The sequence below is a fragment of the Pseudorca crassidens genome, chromosome 5 (assembly GCF_039906515.1).
Source record: "Pseudorca crassidens isolate mPseCra1 chromosome 5, mPseCra1.hap1, whole genome shotgun sequence".
NCBI lineage: Eukaryota > Metazoa > Chordata > Mammalia > Artiodactyla > Delphinidae > Pseudorca > Pseudorca crassidens.
Window position 1 is genome coordinate 143290489 of NC_090300.1, and position 18615 is coordinate 143309103.

Below are 18615 nucleotides of genomic sequence, written 5' to 3' on the forward strand. Positions count from 1 at the left end.
CATGCTCAAGAACCACTGCTCTAAATCAGTGTATCACAAAAAACACGCAAGGCCTGATTATCTGCATCTGAATCACTTGCGATACTGAATAAAAATGTAAATTCATGGGCCCCACACCAGACCTACTGAGTCAAAATTCCTGACAAAGAGGAAAGATAGAATCTACATGTTTTATAAGATTTTCTAGATAATTCTGAGGCACACTAAAGTGCTCCAGATGATACCAAATTGAGTTTAAAATGTTAACTCACTGTAAAGATTCTATGTCCTGTCCTATCAAATGCTACACAGTAAACAGCAGATAGATGTCCGAGAATCCTTCTGTGCATTTTTATATGCTGATACATAGTTCCTGGAAATGCTGTGCTAAAAGTGGAACACCCTGTGAGTTGTTTTCCTCGATGTATCTCCACTAGGAAATAAAAACAATGAAAGTGGTTAAGGGGGAGCCAATATGTAAAAAGCTAAGAAAACCTCCAAAACAATTTCTAGAGGGTCACAAAAATCAATGCTCGAGAAATCCTAAAGACGAAGTTTCTTCCCAATTCTCTTCTACTATAAGCACTAGTACAGACTTCTTATTAAAATAAGATTGTTTTCATTGACTTTTATTACTTTTAGTAATAATTTTAGGAAAACCACAAATCTGAAACAACATTACCAGTACTACCTTTTAAGTTTTAATATAGAAGTTACACAGTTGGTCAAGAAATTTAAAAATGGTTTTGGGCCTCTAAAAAGTCAACCTCACTTACCAAGATTTGGTGGGGAACCATAATTCACCGGCATTTCAGGAGGTCTTCCTCTATGAAGAGCAGCAAAGGCAGAGCCCTTCCAAACTGTGTGCCTGCAGTCTTTAAAATGAATTTTAGATACACATAAAATCTTGAAAGTTAACCCCAAGAAAGATTTTATAGAATACTTACGTATATTGTAATAAACTGTTTATTCAAAGGTTTACCAACTAATATACTTTAACAGAAAAGCCCTAGAGGTTTATTAGACTATTTCTGAAGGAAAAAAAAATTTAAGACATCTCAGATACAACAGCAACAACTAACATTTGTGTAGCACTTTACAATTTACAAAGTGCTTTCCACATACATTATCTCATTGAATCCTCACAACAACCCTGTGAGGTAGGTATCATTGCCAATTTACAAGTGAGGTAACTGAGGCTCAAAGGTTCCAGGACCTTTAAAGAGATCCACTGTAAATGATTAGTCAAGATGGACCATAAAACCAGATCTTTTGACTCCAAGTCCCACTCAATGCCAAACAGGTTTTTATTTTTCATTGCAGAATTATACCATACAATTATTAATGATAAAGGTCTTAATCACAACCGATCCAACTCTCCAAAACCAGAAATTTTTGTAAGGAAAATTTCAATTTTTTTGGTTTATAAGAAAATCCTGACTTAATTAACTTATTGAAATGCTACTGAGTTTTAAAAATAATGATGGCCAATATTACCATGATTTTAATCTCCTTAGAAAGTACTGACAAAATTAAATGACTTTCCTCTTGTTTTAGGATCATAGATAATCCTTTACAAAAGAGCATATGTAGGATCTTTGAGTCTGAACACTAATTCTCAAATCCCATCCCTCTTAGCAAATATACTAAGAAAAACTGTCTACCCCCTCTATAGGAGATAGCAGCAGAATACAGATCATGCTGTGCTAGAAATGTGCTTCTTCACAACTGAAAGAGGAAGGTAAGAAAGGCATTATATAAACCCTCTACTGAGCCTCGGGTGCCCCAAACTAACAGGCATATCATGTGTTACATGAATGAATTCATTACCACTATCATTATCAAAGAGCAGTTACAAGGCATCCTCTTGCGTCACTAGTACAAAACAGAGAAATATGGTCCCTACCCTAGGACAGCTTGCTGAAGTTTCTTCTAAGGTCTGCCAGTTCTAAAGCAGTGCTCATCACAAAACGACATTGAGCTTGACACAAGTAAAGAAAACAGGAAAACAGGCTACCCAGGCAACTACTATATAACAACCTAAAACAGAATAATTACAAGGTGAATAGGGACACAGAAAAAGGAAGAATATGAACAGTTTCCTGATTCAAGCCACAGTGTGGCATGACCATAAGAGCACTGAGAAACAACTAAAGCTGACAAACCAGTCTGGCATGGAACCAAGAGGAAGGGTTGTTCTTTCTCAGTCAAACTTTACACTGGTGGAGCATCTAAGAGGCAGCATCACGTCAGCAACAGATCTTAAAAATAATCATGAGGGATGAACTTGACGTATACTCAGGATCAGAAGAGCCAACATTCTTGCCCATTAGCAGTTAAGCCACGTTGTATACATAGATCATATCACATACATATACTGAGTCTAAGTAATTTATACCAAGCTAACAGAAAAAGAACAGCAATTCCAAACATTTTGCTACCACATAATTTCGCAAAAAAAACTGGTGAAAAAGAACCATGCATTTGTACATTTTTGGTGCTCATTTTCAAACTGCTACCAAATTTAGAAAATCACTTCCCCTTATAAAAGGGCTTCAGAATCTAAATATCAAGTGAAATACTTCTAGCATTTAAAGAGTTTATTAGACACATACAATTACATTCAATGAAGTTATAAGTGAGCTACAAAATGGAAAAATAAGAACTCACATTGATAAAACCTCAAACACATCTCAGAATAAATTCAAGCTTTTAAGCTTAACATCTATACCTTTATCATTTTTTTAAATGCAGAAGGACCCATTAAACACTGATGTAATAAAATTCAACATCTATGCTAAATGCAGAGAATTTTATAGTCCACAGCATGGTTTTTAGTTACATATCACCTTTCTTCCACAATGCTTACATTACTTCACAATTATAATAATTATTAAGCTAGTAATACAAAGCAGAACACTTCTTCAAATTAAGGTACCTTTTGCTGTACGTAGCAAAGACTGCCTTCCTGCACCAAGTAAAGAAGTGACTCTTGAAATACTGGGTGGAATTTCTTTATCCAACATGGGACCGATGCGCTGGCAGATTTGCAACAGATGATCAGGAGCCACATGCTTATTGGACAACACCTGATTGGAGAGCAAGTTTCAAAAACAACATTTTTTACAAGAGTTTCAAAAAATATAAATACTTAGGGATAAGTCTGATAAAACATGTGAAAAACATGTACAAGGAAAACTACAAAAGACTGCTGAGAGAAATTAAAGAATGAAATAAGCAGTAAATTAATCTACAGATTCAAAGCCATCCAATCAAAATCCCAGTGGGCTTTTTTTGTAGAAATTGACAATTTTATTCTAAAATGTATATGCAAATGGCTTAGAAAAGTCAAAGCAGCTTTGAAAAAGAACAAAGTTGAGGGCGAACAATACCTGATTTCAGGACTTGTTATATAAGAACAACTGATTTTTGGCAAAGGTACAAAAAAAAGATAATCTTTTCAACAAATGGTGCCAGAACAAATGAATACCCATTTGCCAAAAAATAATTATAATATTAACTTTAATGTATACATCACACAATAAATTAAAATTATCTCAAGACAGATCATAGATCTAAATGTATCATCTAAAACCGTAAAATTTGTAAAAGAAAACATTGGAGAAACTCTTTATGACGTGATGTTAGGCAAAGATTTCTAAAATGACACCAAAAGCATAATCCACAAAAGAACAAATCGATAAAATGGACTTCAGCAAAGCTAACAACTTCTGTTTTTTCAAAAGGTATTGTTAAGGGAATGAAAAGACAACCACAAACTGAAAGAAAATATTGGCAAAGCATATATCTGATAAAGGACTTGTATCCAGAATATATAAAGAACTATCAACACTATTTTAAAAAACCTAATTTTTAAGAATTATTTGACTAGACACTTCACCAAAGAAGACATACAGATGGCAACCAGACACATGAAAAGATGCTCAACATCACCAGTAACTGATGAAACACAAATTAAAATCATAATAAGCTATCACTACACACCTACGAGAATAACTAAAATTAAAGACTGACCAGACCAAGATCAGCAAGAATGCAGAGAAACTGCTGGTGAAAATGTAAAACAGAACAATCACTGTGGAAAACAATGGGGTAGCGTTTTTAATAGTAACACATACATTACCATATTATCTAGCTATAATACTCCTAGGTGTTTACCCAAGAAAAGTGAAAGCACACATCCACATAAAGGTTTGTATGTGAATGTTCTTGAACAGCTTACTTTTTAAGAGCCCCACAGTGAACACAATCCAAATGTCCATTAACAGGTGAATGCCTACACACATTACTGTATGTCTGTACAATGGAATACTATTCAGCAATAAAAAAATTTAATAACACACAACGACGTGGATGAATATCAGAATAATTATGCTGAAAGAAGCCAGAAAAAAGAGCACATGCTATATGATTTCATTTATATAAAACTCCAGAAAATGCAAATTAATATATAGTTACAGAAAGCAGGTCACAGGTAACTGGGGGCTGGTAGATAAGCAGGAAGAATTATAAAGAAGAGGAAACTGGGCTTCCCTGGTGGCGCAGTGGTTGAGAGTCCGCCTGCCGATGCAGGGGACACGGGTTTGTGCCCCGGTCCAGGAGGATCCCACATGCCACGGAGCGGCTGGGCCTGTGAGCCATGGCCACTGAGCCTGCGCGTCCAGAGGCCGCGGCCGTGAGAGGCCCGCGTACCGCAAAAAAAAAAGAAGAGGAAACTTTTGGGTGTAATAGGTATGTTCACTATCTTCACTGAGGTGTTGGGTCACGGTACACGTAACACATCTAAATTTATCAACTTGAACACTTTATGTTCAGTTTATTATGTCAATTATACCTCAAAAAAATAAATAGGGCTTCCCTGGTGGCACAGTGGTTGAGAGTCCGCCTGCCGATGCTGGGGACATGGGTTCGTGCCCCAGTCCGGGAGGATCCCACGTGCCGCGGAGCAGCTGGGCCCGTGAGCCATGGCCGCTGGGAGCCCGTGCTCTGCAACGGGAGAGGCGACAGCAGTGAGAGGCCCGCGTACCGCAAAAAAAAAAAAAAAAAAGAAGACTTCAACATAGGCAAGTAGATAAAGACAAAGTCCAGATACTATAGGAACACGGACTCCATCCGGCAGCTATTAACTCCCATAAAGAGAATTACAGATTCTCTGCTTTTCTGAGGATTCTAACAAAATCAAATCAAAGATCGGGGTGGGGGTGGGGTTATCCTATTTTTGTACAAAATAAGGTGTATCTGAAAAATAATATGGTTCTAGTCCCAATACAGACCAAAAAAAAAAAAAAAGAAAAAATGGTCCTGAATTTTTAAAAATATCATAGACAAAAATCAATATAATAAATAGCTAATTTTCCTTTAATATTTTCAAGTCCTAGATATGAACGTTAGTAACAGTTTCTAACAGCAACTTCAATGAGTAAGCCACAGTTACACAAGGTCCTCAGAAGTAAAGCCAGAAACAAAGTCCCTTCAATGGTCAAACAGCCCATCTCTCTACCATCTTGTTTTTCGCAGGCATATTCAGTCTCAGAAAGTTTATCAGCAACAATCCTAGAATCACTGTATTACTATCATTATCACCAAATACTGCTGTGAGCATAAGCCCCTTCAAGCCCTGGGTAGCAGTTACAGAAAGTGGTAGTAGGGTCTACATAACCTGACTAATTAACAAATTGAAGAAAAAAAAGTCATATTAACAAATTTAAGGAGAAAACCCATATGATCATCTCAATAGATGCAGAAAATGCTTTGGACAAAATTCAACACCTATATATGATAAAACTCTCCAGAAAGTGGGCATAGAGGGAACCTAATATCAACATAATAAAGGCCATATATGACAAACCCACAGCAAACATCATTCTCAATAGTGAAAAACTGAAAGCATTTCCTCTAAGATCAGGAACACGACAAGGATGCCCACTCTCACCACTATTATTCAACATAGTTTTGGAAGTCCTAGCCAAGACAATCAGAGAAGAAACAGAAATAAAAGGAATACATATTGGAAAAGAAGTAAAACTGTCACTGTTTGCAGATGACATGATACTATACGTAGAGAATCCTAAAGGTGCCACCAGAAAACTACTAGAGCTAATCAATGAATTTGGTAAAGTTGCAGGATACAGAATTAATGCACAGAAATCTCTTGCATTCCTATACACTAATGATGAAAAATCTGAAAGAGAAATTAAGGAAACACTCCCATTTACCACTGCAACAAAAAGAATAAAATACCTAGGAATAAACCTACCTAGGGAGACAAAAGACCTGTATGCAGAAAACCATAAGACACTGTTGAAGGAAATTGAAGATGATACAAACAGATGGAGAGATATACCATGTCCTTGGATTGGAAGAATCAATATTGTGAAAATGGCTATACTACTCAAAGCAATCTACAGATTCAATGCAATATCCATCAAATTACTAATGGCATTCTTTACAGAACTAGAACAAAAAATCTTAAAATTTGTATGGAGACACAAAAGACCCCAAAGAGCCTAAGCAGTCTTGGGGGAAAAAAATGGGGCTGGAGGAATCAGACTTCCTGACTTCAGACAATACTACAAAGCTACAGTAATCAAGACAGTATGGTACTGGCACAAAAACAGAAATATAGGTCAATGGAACAGGATAGAAAGCCCAGAGATAAACCCACGCACCTATGGTCAACTAATCTATGACAAAGGAGGAAAGGATATATAATGGAGAAAAGACAGGCTCTTCAATAAGTGGTGCTGGGAAAACTGGACAGCTACATGTAAAAGAATGAAATTAGAACAGTCCCTAACACCATACACAAAAATAAACTCAAAATGAATGAGATACCTAAATGTAAAACCAGACACTATAAAACTCTTAGAGGAAAACATAGGAAGAACACTCTTTGACATAAATCACAGCAAGATCTTTTTTGATCCACCTCCTAGAGTAATGGAAATAAAAACAAAAATAAACAAATGGGACCTAATGAAACTTAAAAGCTTTTGCAAAGCAAAGGAAACTACAAACAAGACGAAAAGACAACCCTCAGAATGGGAGAAAATATTTGCAAATGAATCAACAGACAAAGGAGTAATCTCCAAACTATACGAACAGCTCATGCAGCTCAATATCAAAAAAACAAACAACCCAATTCAAAAATGGGCAGAAGACCTAAACAGACATTTCTCCAAAGAGGACATACAGATGGCCAAGAAGCACATGAAAAGCTGCTCAACACCACTAATTATTAGAGAAATGCAAATCAAAACTACAATGAGGTATCACCTCACACCAGTAAGAATGGGCATCATCAGAAAATCTACAAACAACAAATGCTGGAGAGGGTGTGGAGAAAAGGGAATCCTCTTGCACTGTTGGTGGGAATGTAAATTAACACAGCCACTATGGAGAACAGTATGGAGGTTCCTTAAAAACTAAAAATAGAATTACCCTATGACCCAGCAATCCCACTACTGGGCATATACCCTGAGAAAACCATAATTCAAAAAGACACATGTACCCCAATGTTCACTGCAGCACTGTTTACAATAGCCAGGTCATGGAAGCAACCTAAATGTCCATCAACAGACAAATGGATAAAGAAGATGTGGTACATATATACAACAGAATATTACTCAGCCATAAAAAGGAATGAAATTGGGTCATTTGTAGAGACGTGGATGAATCTAGAGACTGTCATACAGAGTGAAGTAAGTCAGAAAGAGAAAAACAAATATCGTACATTAACACATATATGTGGAACCTAGAAAAATGGTACAGATGAACTGGTTTGCAGGGCAGAAAGTAAGACACAGAAGTAGGGAACAAACATATGGACACCAAGGGGTGAAAGCGGCAGGGGGTGGGAGTGGTGGGATGAATTGGGCAATTGGGATTGACATGTATACACTGATGTGTATAAAATGGATGGCTAATAAGAACCTGCTGTATAAAAAAATAAATAAAATTCAAAAATTAAACAAATAAATAAATAATTGGAACGTTATGGGGAAAAGTAGCTTTTTCTGTAAAGTTTGGGATGCTGTAATCTAATCAGGATCTAGAATTAATATTTAATATCTTTAATATGTACCTGTCTAATCTTTAGCTTTCCCTCAAATTATTTTAAGCTACACCTAGAAATCCTACAACAGAAAACGTGTAAGTAAACTACCATATCATAATTCCTGTAACAATGAAAAGTACAGTATAACAATGAAACATAAGAAGTGACAGAAAGCACTGCCTTTTATAAAAAAAAAAAAAATTTGGTGTCTTCCTTGCTTAAGAAATTCCCCCCAGCTTCTGATGAGACAGACATTCTTCTTTATTTAAAAAGTGCAAGTTTAGGGACTTCCCTGGTGGTCCAGTGGGTAAGACTCCATGCTCCCAAGGCAGGGGGCCCAGGTTCGATCCCTGGTTGGGGAATTAGATCCCACACGCATGCCACGACTAAGAGTCCACATGCCCCAACTAAAGATCCTGCGTGTCGCAACTCAGTCATGGCGCAGCCAAAATAATTTTTTAAAAAATTTTAATAAATAGGGACTTCCCTTGTGGCGCAGTGGTTGAGAGTCCACCTGCCGATGCAGGCGACACGGGTTCGTGCCCCAGTCCAGGAAGATCCCACATACTGTGGAGCGGCTGGGCCCGTGAGCCATGGCCACTGGGCCGGCGCGTCCGGAGCCTGTGCTCCACAACGGGAGAGGCCACAACAGTGAGAGGCCCGCGTACCACAAAAAAAAAAAAAAAAAAAAAAAAAAAATTTAATAAATAAATAAATAAAAAGTGCAAGTTTAGTAGTCAATGGCAGAATATTCCTATATAAATAAGAGGAAAAAGGAGCTTAACAGTATTTACAAAAGGACCTAGGCAGAGAAATGTTCTAGTGCTGGCATGAAGATCCTTCATTTAAAAGCATTTCAATGTATTTTAATTCAAAAAAGTTAACCAGTTTTAGCTTCCCAGAGCAGCGACTGCCTGCTTAGCCAACACTGAAGTCAGCATTAATAGCATTTTCCAGACAAGCCTCACTTTACTGAGATGGTTGGTGGGTGACTTTGTTACAGGTATTCAGATTGCTGGACATGCTTTTATGATTTGTAAGATTGCGCAGCACATGAAAATAGGCTGTTGAATACTCCATTTGCTGCAAAGCAGTGGCTTAAGTAATAATAAAGATATGTAATGGTGTCTTACAAGTCTGTAGATGGAATCGATGCAGTGATCTAATGGTGTCATTAAAGAGCGTGTCTTTCTGCTTCGGCAGCCTTGACATTTTGGCTTTTTTCCCCTCAGACTCTTAGTTTTTACGTTGCTGGATGGTTTTTGCAGCTCTTGCCATCATACCCTGGAAATGCTGGAAGGGGAGGATTCTTTCTTCCTGTGACTATTTTATTAGGGAGGAGAATTTTTACAGGAACGGTCCCCTGCCTCAGGAGATTTCTTCTCAAGTTTCATTGCCCGGACACATCCTTAGTTAGCATTTCTGTGCAATCTATTAATATTTTCTTCCTCCCTTAGCAAAACAATGACCCCTGTTTCTAGACCATATAAGCTTTTCCAACTTACAAACTATTCAGGAGAAAAAAAACCTAAAACTTCTGATATTCTTTTTTGTTTGTTTGGTCAACACGCAGCTTGTGAAATCTTAGTTCCCCGACCAGGGATCAAACCCGGGCCCCAGCAGTGAAATCACCGAGTCCTAACCACTGGACCACCAGGTAATTCCCATAAGGTTTCTGATACACTTGACAGGGAGTTCTCCTGCTGTTTCTTGAACTACCATCAGATCACCTGAAAAGAATAAAACACAGAATGCAAAATTCTCAGGGACTTTAGACATAAATCACCTGACTTCTGAAGAGAAAACACTCATCTTGAGATTTTTGTTGTACCAAATCAAAATGACAGAATTTTCTTAGCAGAATGATCAAAATGTGCAAAGACTAATTAAAGTATGGATCCTATATGGCAGGGGTCCCCAACCCCCAGGCCGAGGACCGTCAGAGGGCCACAGAGCAGGAGGTGAGCAGCGGACGAGTGACCAAAGCTTCATCTGCCGCTCCACATCACTCGCATTACTGCCTGAACCATCTCCCCCTACCCCGTGGAAAAACTGTCTTGCATGAAACTGGTCCCTGGTGCCAAAAGGTTGGGGACCGCTGCATATGGAACTTAATGAAGACACAAATATTCCCAAAGAAGTTAAACTTCATTTTCTAAAAATACTGTTTAACAAGGTGTATTAAAACAGAAGAGACAGGCACACTTTTTTTTTTGGTGCCACGCATCTTGTTGGATCTTAGTTTCCTGACCAGGGATAGAACCTATACCCCCTGCAGTGGAAGCACAGAGTCCTAACCACTGGACCGCCAGGGAATTCCCAAAATAGGCACTTTAAAATGCATGAATTTTACACATGTATAGCCTACAGAAGATATGAAATAATAAATGTTCTTGGTCAAATAACAATTTCAGCCACATGTACATAGTAAAGACCACAGATTTCAACATCAATGTAAAACATCTCCTAGCCAGACTCAGTTATTTCACCCAGAAGTCTGTCCTATTCCAAATGGCCAAAAGAAATAAAACCTATTCATTTTACCTATGTCTTTAAAACAAATTCATAAAGTGCAATACAAACATAAATCAAGAGTTTACAAAGAATCAAATAAAAGAAATGTACTTGGTGGAGAGTCAAAGGTTCAGGTGCTGAGCCCTGAAATGTCTAAAATACTTAAGTAAATGCAATTAAATAATTTAGAACAGAAATATTATTTCCCAAATACAAGGCCAGAAAGCGTACATGGCTACACAGCTATTGGTTAAGGTATAGTTCAAAACCAATTCCTTCCTAATTCCCTAGCACCTTAAAGCACAACACAATGTATTTAATGACCACCTTCTTTTTGACCTACAATGCTGACTATATATTATAAAAGTTCAATCAACTTACCTCAACATAATAAAGGCTATATATGACAAACCCACAGCCAACATGGTTCTCAATGGTGAAAAACTGAAACCATTTCCTCTAAGATCAGGAACAAGACAAGGTTGCCCACTCTCACCACTATTATTCAACATAGTTTTGGAAGTTTTAGCCACAGCAATCAGAGAAGAAATAGAAATAAAAGGAATCCAAATCGGAAAGAAGAAGTAAAGCTGTCACTGTTTGCAGATAACATGATACTATACATAGAGAATCCTAAAGATGTTACCAGAAAACTAATAGAGCTAAACAACGAATTTGGTAAAGTAGAAGGATACAAAATTAATGCACAGAAATCTCTTGCATCCTAATACACTAATGACAAAAAATCTGAAAGAGAAATTAAGGAAACACTCCCATTTACCACTGCAACAAAAAGAATAAAATATCTAGGAATAAACCTACCTAAGGAGACAAAAAAACCTGTATGCTGAAAACTATAAGACACTGATGAAAGAAATTAAAGATGATACAAACAGATGGAGAGATACACCATGTTCTTGGATTTAAGAATCAACACTGTGAAAATGACTCTACTACCCAAAGCAATCTACAGATTCAATGCAATCCCTATCAAACTACCACTGGCATTTTTCACAGAACTAGAACAAAAAATTTCACAATTTGTATGGAAACACAAAAGACCTCGAACAGCCAAAGCAATCTTGAGAAAGAAAAATGGAGCTGGAGGAATCAGGCTCCCTGACTTCAGACCATACTACAAAGCTACAGTAATCAAGACAGTATGGTACTGGCACAAAAACAGAAATATAGGTCAATGGAACAGGATAGAAAGCCCAGAGATAAACCCACACACATATGGTCACCTTATTTTTGATAAAGGAGGCAAGAATATACAATGGAGAAAAGACAGCCTCTTCAATAAGTGGTGCTGGGAAAACTGGACAGCTACATGTAAAAGAATGAAATTAGAACAGTCCCTAACACCATACACAAAAATAAACTCAAAATGGATTAAAGACCTAAATGTAAGACCAGACACTATAAAACTCTTAGAGGAAAACATAGGCAGAACACTCTATGACATAAATCACGGCAAGATCCTTTTTGACCCACCTCCTAGAGAAATGGAAATAAAAACAAAAATAAACAAATGGGATCTAATGAAACTTAAAAGCTTTTGCACAGCAAAGAAAAACATAAACAAGACAAAAAGACAACCCTCAGAATGGGAGAAAATATTTGCAAATGAAGCAACTGACAAAGGATTAATCTCCAAAATTTACAAGCAGCTCATGCAGTTCAATATCAAGAAAACAAACAATCCAATTCAAAAATGGACAGAAGACCTAAATAGACATTTCTCCAAAGAAGATATACAGATTACCAACAAACACATGAAAGGATGCTCAACATCATTAATCATTAGAGAAATGCAAATCAAAACTACAATGAGGTTAACACCTCACACCAGTCAGAATGGCCATCATCACGAAATCTACAAACAGTAAATGCTGGAGAGAGTGTGGAGAAAAGGGAACCCTCTTGCACTGTTGGTGGGAATATAAATTGATACAGCCACTATGGAGAACAGTATGGAGTTTCCTTAAAAAACTAAAAATAGGCCTTCCCTGGTGGCGCAGTGGTTGAGAGTCCGCCTGCCGACGCAGGGTACACGGGTTCATGCCCCGGTCCGGGAAGATCCCACATGTCGTGGAGCAGCTGCGCCCGTGAGCCATGGCCGCTGAGCCTGCACATCCGGAGCCTGTTGCTCCTCAACGGGAGAGGCCACAACAGTGAGAGGCCCGCGTACCGCAAAAAAAAAAAAAAAAAAAAAAAAAACACTAAAAATAGAACCACCATATGACCCAGCAATCCCACTACTGGGCATATACCCTAAGAAAACCATAATTCAAAAACAGTCATGTAGCACAATGTTCCTTGCACCTCTATTTACAATAGCCAGGACATGGAAGCAACCTAAGTGTCCATCAACAGATGAATGTTTAAAGAAGATGTGGCACATATATACAATGGAATATTACTCAGCCATAAAAAGAAACGAAGTTGAGTTATTTGTAGTGAGGTGGATGGACCTAGAGTCTGTCATACAGAGGGAAGTCAGAAAGAGAAAAACAAATACCGTATGCTAACACATATATATGGAATCTAAAAAAAAAAAAAAAATTGGTCTGAAGAACGTGGGGGCAGGACAGGAACAAAGACGCAGACACAGAGAATGGATTTGAGGACACGGGGAAGGGGAAGGGTAAGCTGGGACGAAGTGAGAGAGTGGCATGGACATATATACACTACCAAATGTAAAATAGATCGCTAGTGGGAAACAGCCACACAGCACAGGGAGATCAGCTCGGTGCTTTGTGACCACCTAGAGGGGTGGAATAGGGAGGGTAGGAGGGACACGCAAGAGGGAGGGGATATGGGGATATATATATATATGTATAGCTGATTCACTTTGTTATAAAGCAGAAACTAACACATCACTGTAAAGCAATTACACTCCAATAATGACGTTAAAAAAAAAAAAAAGTTCAATCATAAAAATAGTACAGAATGTCACAAGAACAGAAAAAGTCCATAGAGGAAAGTCAGAAAGAACTTAGAAAATGATAATGACTGCATTCTCTGCAGAGAAAGAAGATGACTCAGATGTTACCTGCAAACTGACTGACAATCTGGAAAAGGCTAGATTCATATATCATACCAACCAAATGCTAAAATAAACTCTACATAAAAACATTTAAAAAGAAATTATGGGCTTCCCTGGTGGTGCAGCGGTTAAGAATACGCCTGCCAATGCAGGGGACACAGGTTCAAGCCTTGGTCCGGAAAGATCCCACATGCTGTGGAGCAACTAAGCACGTGCACCACAACTACTGAGCCTGTGCTCTAGAGCCCACGAGCCATAACTACTGAGCCTGCAAGCCACTAGTACTGAGCCTGTGAGCTACAGCTACTGAAGCCTATGAGCCTAGAGCCCATGCTCCGCAACAAGAGAAGCCACCACAATGAGAAGCCCGTGCACTGCAACGAACAGTAGCCCCCGCTCGCCACAACTAGAGAAAGCCCGCGTGCAGCGACAAAGACCCAACATAGCCAAAGATAAATAAAATAAATTTATTTTAAAAAAATAAAACGATAAAAATTTTTAAAAAGAAATTATAAATGACCTAGGAAAAATATAAATGAGTAAATACATAATATTGCCTTTATAATTTTCTAGTACAGAAAGTATGGTTTAAGAACAACCATAAAAGCAAAATAAAGATTAAGACATGTAAAAAGTTAAAAATCTTAAACCTCTAAAAACAAAACCTCCAAAGAAAACTAAAAAGCAACTTGCAAACTGGAAAAAGGAATTTAGAATATGTGACAGACTAAAGAATAACCTAACATATAGAGAATTCTTGCAAAACAATAAGACAGCAGGAGAAAAGCAGGTAAAAGATATAAAAAGGCAGTTCAGAAAAGATGAATTATCAACCGCCAATAAACGTACTTCCTTAAAAAAATAGTCCTGGTGCTTCCCTGGTGACGCAGTGGTTAAGAATCCACCTGCCAATGCAGGGGGCATGGGTTTGATCTCTAGTCTGGGAAGATCCCACATGCCACGGAGCAGCTAAGCCCATGCACCACAACTACTGAGCCCACGAGCCACAACTACTGAAGCCCACACACTCTAGAGCCCACGTGCCACAACTACTGAAGCCCTCAAGGCTAGAGCCCATGCTCCGTGACAAGAGAACCACTGCAATGAGAAGCCTGCACACCACAACCAAGGGTAGCCCCCACTCGCCACAACGAGAGAAAGCCCGCGCACAGCAACGAAGACCCAATGTAGCCAAAAAAGAAAAGTGAGAATTTATTTTAAAAAGATGTGATGTGCTATAAAAAAAAAACTTTGAGGCCTATCTATTTAAAAAACAAAGAGTTATGTGCTATAACGCTTTTGAATTCCTATATGTTTTCTTCACATGGAGCTTACCTAGTCCATGACTACATTTCCCAGTGATTCACTATTGTGTAAGTACACATTTGGTTCAGAAATCAGTTTTTATTTCTCCCATTTCTTGTTTTATCAAGATTTTGTTGTTGTTGTTCCGTGTGATTTAAAACACTATCATTTGAATATACATAATTTTAAAAAAATGCCATTTCCCCATTTCCATATAAAAAAGGAAAGATAATAAACAATCATTGAAAAATTCTATTTTGTAGGTTCCTAATGAAATGGATTAAGGAGCTTTAAAAAAAAAAAAGGGATGTATAACTTCCATGTATCTCGTGACCATTCGGTGCTAAACACTGCCCTACCTGCCCTACAAATGAAGTACACTTCTTAGAGAAATTTTAAGAACTCAAAGATCAGACAAAACACTATTTAATAACCAAACTGTTAATGACTGGTTCTCAGTAAAAAAATATACTAAGCATTAAACATTAATTATTTCGATAAATACTGAGCGCCTACTATGTGCCAAGAAATATAATTAGCTGTACCTACAAATAACTACAGGTGGCTGTATGTCCCACATAAATTAAAAAAAAAAAATTATGTTTGGCTGCGTTGGGTCTTCGTTGCGTGCGGGCTTTCTCTAATTGGGGCGAGCGGGGGCTACTCTACGTTGCGGTGTGTGGGCTTCTCATTGCAGTGGCTTCTCTTGTTGCGGAGCATGGGCTCTAGGCATGGGGGGCTCAGCAGTTGTGGCTCGCGGGCTCAGTAGTTGCGGTGCATGGGCTTAGTTGCTCCACAACATGTGGGATCTTCCCGGACGAGGGCTCAAACCTGTGTCCCCTGCATTGGCAGGTGGATTCTTAACCACTGTGCCACCAGGGAATTCCTGTGCCACATAATTTTTAAAAGTCAAAAGTAATCATTTATCTATTCCAACTATTTCAAAGGAGATAATGCAAGAAAAACCATTGCTCTCACCTTAAAAATGAGAACAAGCTAGATTATCTACCCCCTTCACAGGGCTAAGGAAACAAATCTAAATTAACTGTACCCCAGGAACTGATGAGCCCTTCTGTGAACAGAAAAAACACTCACAGCTGTTTTCATCCATAGCAGACAGGCAGGAAGAACTGACGCAGACATAAGGAAAAAGGAAAAATCTGTCAAATTTTTAAACAGCCACCTGTGGGCTGACGACTGATTAGAACACTAAGGAGCCTCCTCAGAGTGAGTTGCACCCATGCCAATTCCCTTCCACAGGCCTTCACCAACTGCACAGGGCCAAAAACTGGATGCAGAGCAGCTGGCTAGGGATAGGACAACAAGGTAGAACTGGAGAGCAAAGAGAACTCTTCGTGAACAAAAATGTAGGCAACTGGACTATAAAATAGCGCAAGATCTTACAAATTTGGAAAGCAGGCAACTCAGCTATAAAGTATAGACCTCTCAAGAATCTCACTGGTGGGACCTCCCTGGTGGTCCAGTGGTAAAGAATCCACCTTACAATGCAAGGGACACAGGTTCGATCCCTGGTTAGGGAACTAAGATCCCACATGCCGCAGGGCAATTAAGTCCACACACCACAACTACTGAACTCACGCGCCTCAACTAGAGAGCACGCACACCACAACTACAGAGCCCACGTGCCACAACTAGAGAAGAGAAAACCCGCATGCCACAGCTAGAGAAGCCCGTGCACCGCAAAGAAAGATCCCACATGCCTCAACGAATATCCCGCATGCCATCAACTAAGATCCAACGCAGCCAAAGTAAATATAATTAATTAATTTTAAAAAAAAGAATCTCACTGGTGCCCAAATTCCAAACTCTGCTGCAAGAGTCTCAATCCCACCCTCAAAACACGTGAAGCCAGTTATGAAGTGAATGCAACTAAAGCTGCACCAAAGGCCAGAGATGATCAGCTACAAATCAGATTGACCCAACCCCACAAACTAACAGCTATGAGAGAGGAAAAAAAGCACATCCTTTACTGAGACTAACTACACTACTCTTTTAACGCAAAAAGGCCCAGTATACTTCAAAAGATGATGAGACAGGGCTTCCCTGGTGGCGCGGTGGTTGACAGTCCGCCTGCCGATGCAGGGGACATGGGTTTGTGCCCCGGTCCGGGAAGATCCCACATGCTGCGGAGCAGCTGGGCCCATGAGCCATGGCCGCTGAGCCTGCGCATCCAGAGCCTGTGCTCCGCAACGGAAGAGGCCACAACAGTGAGAGGCCCGCGTACCGCCAAAAAAAAAAAAAAAAAAAAAAAAAAATGATGATGAGACACACAACAAAGCAAAATATGAGACCCAGGGTCAAGAGAGGGAGTGGCGAAAAGCAGCAGACCCAGAGATGGCCCAGATGCTGGAAAATGCTCAGCCATTGTCTCTTCAAAATACTTATTCTGCCCTATTCTTCTATGCTTTCCATAGGAGACTTTAATTATACAGTGAACTACTTGATATTCTACAGATTCAAGAAGCTCAGAGAACCCCAAGCAAAGTAAGTGCCAAGAAATCTACCTAGGCACATGTGGTAGGCAGCTTCTGACATGGACCCCAACATTCCCACCTTCTGGTACTCAGACCTGTGAAATCCCCTCCCCTTGAGTAAGTTACTTCTAACCAACAGAACACACTAACATTGAGTAACACATCCATTATTAGGTTACAGAAGACTGTGACTTCTGTCTTGCCTGCAGACTACTGCCCTCTCTGCCTTCATCTTTCCATGAGGCATGCTGTTATGTTGGAGAGATCAATGTGGCAAGGAGCTGAGTGCAGCCAAGAGCCAACTAGGAACTGAGGCTCTCAGTCTAACATCCATTCCAGGAACTGAAGCCAGCCAAAAACGATGTGAACTTGGAAGCAGATCCTTCCACAGTCAAGCTTTCAGTTGAAACCCCAGCTCTGGCCAACACTTTGATTGCAGCCTTGAGAGAGACTGAGACAGAGGATTCAGCTCAGCTGTGCCTGGACTCCTGACTTAAACAGAGACAATAATAAATCTGTGAGACTTCCCTGGCAGTCCAGTGGTTAAGACTCTGCTCTTACAGTGCAGGGGGCACGGGTTCGATCCCTGGTTGGGGAACTAAGATCTCACATGCTGTGTGGCGCAACCAAGTAAAAATAATTACTTAATTAATCTGTGTTGTCTTAAGTCACTAAGTTTAGGATAATTTTTTATGTAGTAATCGATAACGACTACAGTGTATCATAGTAAAACTTCTGAAAATTAAAGACAAAATGAAAATCTTAAAAAGCAGCCAGAGGAAAAAACATTATCTTGAAAGAAGGAATAGTAAGACTGCTGGCTTTACACTATTAATGTGCTGAAAGAAAAAAACACCAGAACCAACCAACCAACCAGAATTTCACAGCTTAAAAACAAAAAAAATCTGGGGGGCTTCCCTGGTGGCACAGTGGTTAAGAATCCGCCTGCCAATGCAGGAGACACCGGTTCGAGCCCTGGCCCGGGAGGATCCCACATGCCATGGAGCAACTAAGCCCATGCACCACAACTACTGAGCCTGCACTCTAGAGCCCACGAACCACAACGACTGAGCCCACGTGCCACGACTACTGAAGCCTGCGTGCCTAGAGCCCGTGCTCCGCAACAAGAGAAGCCACCACAATGAGAAGTCCACACACTGCAAGGAAGAGTAGCCCCTGCTCACCGCAAGTAGAGA

General features: G+C 39.3%; 1 protein-coding gene across 2 annotated transcripts in view; it reads right to left on the reverse strand.

The window, feature by feature from the left end:
• Nucleotides 1–18615, reverse strand: part of BRWD1 (bromodomain and WD repeat domain containing 1) — a 122066-nt gene that overhangs the window by 93703 nt on the left and 9748 nt on the right. The window contains exons 5-7 of one of the 2 annotated variants that reach the window (XM_067739508.1): nt 2918–3068; nt 756–854; nt 252–412 (exon numbers count right to left, since the gene is read on the reverse strand). In XM_067739508.1, coding sequence (XP_067595609.1) covers nt 252–412; nt 756–854; nt 2918–3068 — 411 coding nt within the window. Of the gene's footprint in view, nt 1–251; nt 413–755; nt 855–2917; nt 3069–18615 lie in introns of those variants that run through there. The other variant, XM_067739509.1, reaches the window with a different exon arrangement.